The sequence below is a fragment of the Chaetura pelagica genome, unplaced genomic scaffold, assembly GCF_000747805.2.
Source record: "Chaetura pelagica isolate M959 unplaced genomic scaffold, ChaPel_1.0 scaffold221, whole genome shotgun sequence".
Classification (NCBI taxonomy): domain Eukaryota; kingdom Metazoa; phylum Chordata; class Aves; order Apodiformes; family Apodidae; genus Chaetura; species Chaetura pelagica.
Window position 1 is genome coordinate 425,498 of NW_009952533.1, and position 9,512 is coordinate 435,009.

At 39.2% G+C, this 9,512-nt stretch overlaps 1 protein-coding gene across 1 annotated transcript in view; it reads left to right on the forward strand.

Moving 5' to 3' along the window:
• The window catches only part of SPATA5 (spermatogenesis associated 5), a 201,293-nt gene that overhangs the window by 45,976 nt on the left and 145,805 nt on the right, over positions 1–9,512 (forward strand). The window contains exons 11-12 of the mRNA XM_010008974.1: positions 1,490–1,543; positions 1,954–2,033. Coding sequence (XP_010007276.1) covers positions 1,490–1,543; positions 1,954–2,033 — 134 coding nt within the window. The remainder of the gene's footprint in view (positions 1–1,489; positions 1,544–1,953; positions 2,034–9,512) is intronic.

Here is a 9,512-nt window from a genome sequence, read left to right on the forward strand (position 1 = left end):
CAGCCTTTATATGATTGCTTTTTCCTATGTGGTATTCTAGGCCTGGCTGCTGCAGTATCTCACCTGGTCCTTTGGATAATGAAAAATAGTGGCATAGCCTGGATGCTTTACTGATATCAGATTACTTTTAAAAATAAAAGCACGTTTATATTTTCCCCATGCATGTATGTGGGTACTTCTGATGGTGCCAGCATCAAGATAAACTTCAGGCATTAACTGTTACTGCAAGAGGGACAATGAGTGTGGAGAGGGGAGTCTGCAAAAACCAGTGTGCTGTGTTTTTAGAGTAACAAATCTGCATTCTACCAGTCTGGGTACAAAGTCCAGATGGTCCCATTCAAAGAGGGGTTGTAATAGAAGCTCCGTTACTGCCAATGTATAAATGTGCATCTGCCAAATATTCTTAATTTTGTATCTGCTCTTTAAAGCTGCCTCACTGCTCTGAGCCCAGCGTTACCTGAAGGTATTTGCAGCTGTGAAGCATAGGAAGGTTGTTCAGTTCCCTGACTGTGAAGAAGGATGTTGTTTCTGCTGGTGAAATTACAGGGACACCTGTTCCCTGGAAAATAGATTGAAGCCATAGGCTCTTTTCATTGAGGGCAGTGGATAATCATTGCTGGTTGTGACTGCAGGTCAATGTTGATGCAAACCAGGCCAAAGTCAGTGAGTCATTGCCAGTCCCACGAGATTCTTGGTCCCATTAGGAAGCATTATTTAAGCAGCCTATCCTACAGCATATAGCAGAACAGAAAACACTCTGGGAATTCTCCATTGTTTTACTTTTTATAATGGGGCGTATGTGTTCAAGACATGAATGCTGACCCCATGGTCTCTGGTCTGTTCCTAGTGGACAGGGCTGTGAGTATAAACAGGCGCTGCAGCAGCTGGCATCAATAAGGATGCTTGGCAGTCTTGGCAGAGAGGAGAAGGAATGTGAATGAGCTAAGATACTCAACAGCTTGCTTTCTGGGGATGGACTGCCTTGTGGATGGGTTTCAGGTGTGCTGCTGTGGCAGCTGCTTCTTCCTGAACGTGTGAACTGTCAAGTTCAAAGAAACCCTTTTAAACACTGGTTTAAGTCACTGTTTTGGTGCTTGGCTGGATAGAATGCACATTGAGTGCACAAGTAAATGCTTTTCTGTAATTTCTGTCCTGTTTTTGGGTAATTTGCAGCCCTCTTGTTGCTGTTGTTGAGTCAAGAACTGAAGAACCCTGAAATGTTTATTTCTTTAGTTCAGTTTCTCATTAAAGTATTAGGAAAGAATTATGATGAGAGTAGTAACCTACATGCATGCACAGTAGCATAACAAGTGGAGGAAAACTTGGTAGAGGTAGAAGATGAGTCTAAAAAGGCACAAGACTTGCAATTGACAAATTATTGATAATCCTGGTAAAAGAGCATGGGTAATGTAGCACTGGCAGATTGTCTCAGTCATTTTGTATGTAAATGTAATGTCCTTTATAACTTTTTATGTTTTTAATTTTGCAGGGACCTGAGCTGATGAATAAATATGTTGGTGAATCTGAACGAGCAGTGAGAGAGGTAAGAAAGGGCAAGCTATACATAATGTTTTATGTTCAACCTCCTTGCCATACAAATTCTTTTCTCCTTATAAGGTAACCATCAAACTTTCCAACAAAACTCCTTCTGGTTTAAGTTTTGAAAAAAAAAGAAAAGAAAAAAGCAGAAGGGGTATTTAGTGTTTTTTAACTTCCTCCTGCCTTGGGCTGGTTATGCTTGTCAAATCTGAGATCCAGTAATAGCTTTCACTATAAGCCTGCATTGCTCAGTGAATACCTTCTAAAGGTCTGTTGTTGTTTGTTTTAAAACAAAAAGGTGACAAGGCTTATGTTCTGTGATGCTCTGTAGCTTTTGAGGTGTGCAGGAGGTGATAGCATTCTGTAAAAATTTTCCACCCCTTAAATCTGAACACTTCATTGTTGTTTTTCTAGATCTTTAGGAAAGCCAGAGCGGTGGCTCCTTCAGTTCTTTTCTTTGATGAAATAGACGCTTTGGCAGTTGAAAGGGGAAAGTAAGTAATCCTGTTACAAAAATCACAGATGTTATTTTCTGATAAATTACTCTTACATTGTGCAATCACAAGTGTATTACCTTTCTGGAATTATTTCATTAAATATTCATTCCATATACAGAAGGATAGCATTTGTGACTTCTCATGCATATTTAACTTGGCATAAACAGGTAAGTTGGTGGAGTTCCTCCTTTCTCATCTCATTAGTAGGAATGATTCCACTGGTTCTCATGCCCTTTGGCTCTTTTCTGTGGTTTTAGCTTGAGTTTATTTCCAGTAACCAACTCCTTTCTTTTCCCAGGGTTGTTGCACGGGAATAATATAGTGTCTCCATCAAGCAAACAGTATGATCATATGGTATATAACACTGGAATTTCCAAGGAGACACTACTCATATGCCTAAATTTACACTTACCTAAATATTTTGCCACACTGGGAAATACTTCATGGAAAGATTTGGGAATGTTTATGTCCTTTTATGTGTGACATTAAAAAGAGATAATTGTGCAAGCAGCTAAAAATGTGTTTGTTTTTTTTAATATCCAGCTTTGTGATGGTTCCTAGAGATGTTTAGCTCTTGTCTGAAGGAGGATTTTAGCAGGCTTTAGTTGCTACTATAGCATTTAAGATTTGACAGGCTCCGTAAGTGGTCTGTCTTGGGGGATACCTTCTTATAAAATACTTATACTCTTTGTGAGCAAATACTTTTTATTTTCTTGTTTGTTTTGCATTGAAAGCTATCAGTTATGTTATTTGTCCAGTTTAAAGGCACATCACAACTTTGCTTCCTTTGTATTAGAAATTTGTTGCTGCAGGAAAGGATAAAATGTGCCATGCTGACATCTCAGTGACACAGATAAGTTGTTTATGATGTAGGAGGTGGCATCATGTGCAGGGTAGAGTTGTGAAACTGCTAAGAAATGAGCATGCTTTCTGTTGAAAATGCAAAAGATGTCTTCATGGGCATGCTTCTTGTATGCAATGCATGCAGATGTGACATTTGTAAGCTTCCTAGAAATGTTCCCTGCCCTGTGGTAGGCACTGAAACACCTGCTTGCTTATCACAATAGAGAAGTTGCAAAAATGTGTGCTGGAATCAAGCTGGCCGGGGGGGGGCGGGAAGGAGGAAATACCTCCCCCTGCTGCAATTCTTACTTATGTTTAGCTTTCAGAAACACCACAAGATAAAACCTTTTGGAAGAATGAATCGTAGTACATTTTCATCAGCCTTTTCTAGAGTGCCCTAGAGGTTTGTTTGTTGTGTGTTTGCTCGCTGTATTCTTCTAAGGAGTAAACAATCCAATTTTACCGTACCTGGAACTGTCTGTGGGGGGTAGGAGGCCTGGCACAGCTTGCTGAAGAATGTGGTATGACCTGCTACAATTGTGTTGTGCTGGAGACATCTGGTTTTGGAGCTTTAAAAAGAACAGGGTGGGACACACAAATATTTCATTGTCAAATCTGAACCAGATGGGAGGTAAAATATGTAGCAGAGTTCTCATAAAATTCATCTGAAATTAAATGGTGTAGGAAACCAGACAAGGCACTTATTAGAAATGGCCTTTTTTTACAGGCTGACTTTGCACAGTAGGAATTTGCAAATGCATTAGAGATGCTAACGATTTGTGGCCTCTGGAGATCCATTTCCTGTACTATTACTAACCATGCTGAAGTTTTCAAGGAAACACCTGTTTATATTGTCTCCCTATTCCCTCTGTTGGTTGAATTAGTTTTCCCTGCCTTGGCAGTGAAAAACACTCTGTGATACAGCTTTGTGAAAGTTTTTCCTCTCAGTTTAAATCCTTATTAGGATTCTGTGAACTTAGTGCAGACCATGCTGCATCCCAAATCTCCCAGGTAGGAAATGTCTTCTGAACCTAACAGAACATGTCCAGAGATAGAGGGAAGCCTAAACTGCTAAGTTGTGAGAGTAGTTTTATGCCTAGTTCATATCTGAACTACAGATGTGAAATAACATAGAGTAATTACTTAATGCTTTTGCTCTTCAAAGCATTTAGCCAACTATTCACTAACCCATTATTACTTGTTTAGATTAGACTAAAGCTTGTAGGTTTAGAACACAAACATTTTGCTTCCAACCTTCTGCAGAGATCCCAAGCGACCCATTCTCAGTAGGCACATGTAAAGTAACAGACTTTGTAATTAATTATAATACAGGTAGATCAAGAAAGCTAAGGGATTTTAGTTTTTGCACCATTCAATATAATGTCTTCTTTGCATCCTGGAGTGGAGTCTCTGTCTCTGCACAAGCTGTGACCCTGTGGTGAACACTAGCTGCATTCAGTTATGTCACAGTGTTTTGGTTTTTTTATACATTCCCAAGCTGTAACTCCATAATTGCCATACATCTGACACTCTACCTAATGTAACTGTCTTGTGTAGCAGTTTTGTTTTACAAAACGTGTGTGTGCATTTTTTATTTACAAGAAATAGTACTTACATGCCAGCAAAAGTTACATTCATTGACATTGGTCAGTGTCAAAATACAGTATTTCTGAAAACATTTTTTCTTACTCAGCCTGCTTAGAAGTTCCTTGTGTTTTACCTGTATGACCTAAGCTCCTGGGATTTTCTTCTTGTCTGTTTACGCCTGCCTCCCAATTCTGCATGCAGGCAACAGATTTTAAAAAGTGGGCTAGATACATACCAGCCTGGAACAGAATTTACAAAAATATAATCCTACACCCCTGAAGAAAAACAGTTCAGTGTGAGGAGCAGTTGCTTAGTAGAGAAGCCTGGATATCCTTCATTCAAGAAGATGAGAAGGTGGTCCTGAATGGCCTAGAGTTTCCAATATGGTAGTGAAGAAAGATAATTTGAGCTGTGTTTATTTCTGCATTTTGATCTGTTACACTGTTCTTCTGATGCTCTTGGCAGATTTTTCCTTCTCTGTCTGGTTTGTGTTGGGATGGTAGAGGAAGTTCAGAAAGAACTGAAAATAAAAAATTGGGTGCTGAATGGGGTGTCTAAAAAAAAAAAAAAAAGGGGGAAGCATTCACTATAACTGAGTGTAAAGAGTAGAGGATAAACCTGTGGAAGAAAAGATGGTAGAAAGTAGAGATGTCATGATGAGTTTTGAGGAGGAAAAATGATTGAGATGGGAAAAACTTAGGCAAACCAGAAAGGCGCTTGGTAGAGAATTCTCCTTCACTGTTAGTTGCACGGGAGCAGCTCCAGCAACCTACCACTTGACATCTTTAAAACAAAGCTGATGTTTCACAAATTAACATGCAGTGAGGAGCAGTTGTGTAACTGGGGAGGTGAACTACACAATGCATGAAGCCTTTTCCACCTCTCTGTCGTTCTAACACCGTTTTCTTGTAGGAGCAGGTTGCAAATTTTTTTCCTTTCTCCTTAATTGTAAAAGATGTTACAACTTTTAGTAGGAGAGACTGTGCTGAAGCAAGAGCTGCAGGACTGGACAGATAACAGCAGCAGATGAGAAGGAAAGTTAGCCTTGCAGTAAACCCTTCCCTGGACAAAGCTTGAGAGGCTTTACAAATTGCACAGCTGCAAAGAGTTATGGGTATTTGTTGTCCCCTGGTATCCCCACCATGTAGAACCTAATTCTTCTGGCTATTAGAGGTTGCCAAGAGGGAAATGGCTTGGTAATTAGACTTGAAAGTGATGAATGGACGTAGCTCTGTGTAAATGCAGCACAGACGATCTGTTTGCTGAACTTAAGAAATCTCTCTTGCTTTGGAAATGGGACATTGTTTATATAAGTAGGATTTTTAGGATTTTTGGGCAAGAGACATATTTGTTCCTTTTCTTGTTTTTCAGAAGCAAAGCATTTTCCCCTTTAATAGCAAGTTGTTGTAATGTAAGGTAGAAAATGTTCTAGGCTGATGTGAAAGATACTGATAAATGCCATTTTCAAAGGGGAAAAAAAATACAAGGGACAAGATCAGTGCCTTGCATTTGACTCCTGGAGGCCAAAATAAGTGGTAGATTAATAATGCCAGCTTTTTCAGAGTGAGAGTAGAAGTGGCAAAGTAAAGGGCCTTTACCCTGAAGCTAGAATATGGTGGTGCTTTTCTGGGGACATATGTTATCTTCAGGGAGGAGGGCAGATACTTTCCAAAGGCACAACTTTAAAATGCTTGGAACCTCTGAAAGATGTGATGTTTTCACTTTAGGTATTAAAATATTTGCAGTCTGTTGAGGCCCTCAGGCTTCTAAATGAAGCTGTGAAGAGCAGCAGCTTCTGTGTTTTGCCACCTAAGCTTTTATTAGGGACTGTGATAAATACTCTGTTTTTAAACCAAGCTGTCTGAAATATTTTAGGACATGTTTATACTGTACACTTGAACATACCATTGCATTTTTGTATCTATGCAAACTCCTTGGTGTAATAAGCAGCCTCTGTCATGAAGGAGGTCAGTGTATTGGATCCTTGCTATGAAACCTACAGGCTGGACCCTGCAGGGGCAGAGCAAAGTGGCATTAGATAGGATAGAGGTTCTTAGCAAAAAAACCACCTTGCACGTGGTAAATCATCTGCAGTAGAGCTGGAAGAGGTATTATCACACTAAGATTGCTCATGCAAAGGCAAAATAAAACAAAGAAAAGATGGAAGAAGCAGAGTTTCCCTGTGCCATACTTGTGAGGGACCCGATTCTAGCAGCTGGTTCAGACAAGGAGCTTTGTGTTTCTGGCTTATGGTAGCACTGGTTGTCCCTGAATTGGGGAATGTCAGCTGATTCCCTGCAATATCTGAGCTGTGTTTGGATATGATCAAGAGTTGAGGAATTCCAAATGTTTGTGACTGTTCTCTGAATTCAAGTTTTGGAATTTGATATCCAAATAGAAATATTGTCTGGGAAAGAAAGCTGCATCTCCAGTGCTAGCTTTCTAGTTTGGGCCTAGCAAGAAGTGGTGAAAAGGTAGAGCTTGGAATCACTTAATCATACAGTAAAGCTTCTAATTTGCTTTGAAATAGCAGTTTTAACAAATAGTATTACCTATAGGTTGTGTGTATATATGGGAAATATCTGCAATCCCTTTAGGTTGTGTGTATGTATGCGAAGTGTCTACAATCCCTTTAATTTTAAAACATACTTGTTAACACCTCTTGTCTAGCAAGGAACCTTTATCACAATGTGTTTTAAATCAGTTTTTCTTCCTTTTGTTTTTAATAAAAGAAACAATAATTTGTAACTTTGCCAGCCTGTATTATAATTTGGATGCTTAAAAACAGTAGAGGCTTTCATTGGGATCATTGGAAGCAGGACTGGATTTCTAAACTTTTTTTCTTGAAGTCACTGAAGTGCAAGGATGAACGAGCAGGGTTTGGAAACACTAATCAAGTCTGTTAATGTGGGTAAGTCTGTTCTGCAGTGCTTGTGACTGCTGTGGCCAAGTTAACCTGCAGTAAGATGCTTCAGCCAAAGATGTGAATTTGAGCCTCTGTCTGGGTTCCTGCCAAAGGCCCAGTTGAAACTGATACCATAATTAGAGGTACCAGAAGTGGGGATATGAATACGTGGTGACCACTTCCATTCCCAGTATGGCATTGGCTATGGAAAAAGATCAGCTTACCCACATTAAATGCACCCAAGCAGGCTTTAACTGTCTGTAGGATTAGGACTAGGACCATTGAAAGTCTTATTTATATTTATTTTTATTTTAAATTAAATATAAGGGGAGCATAATTGTAATTAAAACCTCTAAATTAAACTTATTCCAGATGAAAGTGGACCTCTTATACTTAAATATTGTTATAATGAAATACAGCCCTGTCTAGTTAGTTACTTCTAGACCTGTAATACTTCCAACTTAAACTTTACTTTTTTCCCTGGAAGGACATGATTGATTACAGTTTTCAACTTGATTAACTTCCAGGAATGTGCAGAGAAGAAATGCTAAGGAAAACAGAAAGAAAGGAAATTGGAAATTTACTGTGCATCAGGTTTGTGTTGGAGTTTTCTGGTTTTTGGTTTGTTTGTTTTTGTTTGTTTGTTTGATTGGGTTTTTTTGAGGCAATGTCAGTGTTAAAAGAATAGGAGAACTCTTGACCTTGGTGTCCTTCCTGTTCCAGCTAGACAGTGCCAGTGCCAGGACCAGATGAAAGCAAGGTCTGATGTCCATCTTTTATGGACGTGTGCCTGGAATTAGTTGAAGGCAGATGGAGATGGGTGACGGATGACTACCTAGGTACTTGAGGATTTGAAGATGTGCTTGGGGAAAGCCCTCTGGAAGAAAGCCTGTTGATTACAAACCCATCTCAAACTGGCTCCTTTCCTCCTTTTCTCTACTTTGACTGTGTTTCTTTTTTCTGGGCCTACTTCACCAACTTCTGGAAGCTGCAATAGTAAGAAATTTGGGGAAATGGAAGAGGCTGGTTGTATGACAATGGAGGATAATTGGGATGCTTCTGTAGAGTGTATAGGCTCTTTGTTTCCAAGTTACTGAGGACTGTTTCCAACAGCTGAGGACTGTTTCCTGTTTTCACAAAGCTCTTCTTTTCAGGAAGCTTGATTAGAAGTTGGAGGCCGCTTAAGGAATACTAGGAGTTCTTTTATTTTTCTATCCTTTTCTGATACCTTAAAAACCAAATTATATTAATTGTGCTTAATTGGCAAATTGACAGTTGGAAAAACACTGTTTGGCCTGGAGGGGACCATAAAGCTAAATGTTCTACCCAGTCTCTGAATTTCCCAGACTTCCCCAGGTTTCCTCTGGAGATTTCCCTTCTGTAGTGCTCGAATTTTGCTCTTGAGGAAACACGGAAGATGTGAAACAATATAGGGGGTAATAGCTGATACAGGTGCATATAGAGTATGACAAACTATGGGGAATTTTTCTTATTTTAGCACCAAAGGTGTGTCTGTTTTTTTGGTTTTTTTTCTTGATGTTTTATTTTGTGGTTTTTTGTAATGAATAGCCAGAATATTTAACGGATAACATACAAGATTTACCTACCTCCTATACTTTTTAATAACACCCAAGCCTGTAGTACGTGTAGTGGTCTGAATTAATAATATGCATTGTTGTTAATAATGTATGAGTTGTTCCATACGTGTGCCAGACATGAACTCGGGCCAGTGTTGTAATAATGATCGCTTAGGCCTAGGTACGCTTGCTGTGCCTTTTTGTTTCATGAAATGCCTCTTTTGTTGTGAGCACATGTACATAAAGGAATTAACTAGTAATTGTGGATGACAGTTTTGCAGCTGAAAACAGGAATTGTGCTTGTAAGCAGCAATAAGTATGTGGTGTAAAAGGTGGTGTGATTTTGAGGGTGAGAGGAAAAAACGGTGATATTGTGCTGCTTATGTAAATCTGAATGTCTCTGTAAACATGGTATGTTTAATAAAGTTTGGGTTTTGAAGCCTCAATAGCATTGAAGGGAAACAAAGTTCAAACCTGACATAAGGGTCTGCTCTGCTATCTTTACATATAAGAATATTCTGACTGAATTAGTGTTTCAGTAAGGTATATCTATGTGGAAGAGCG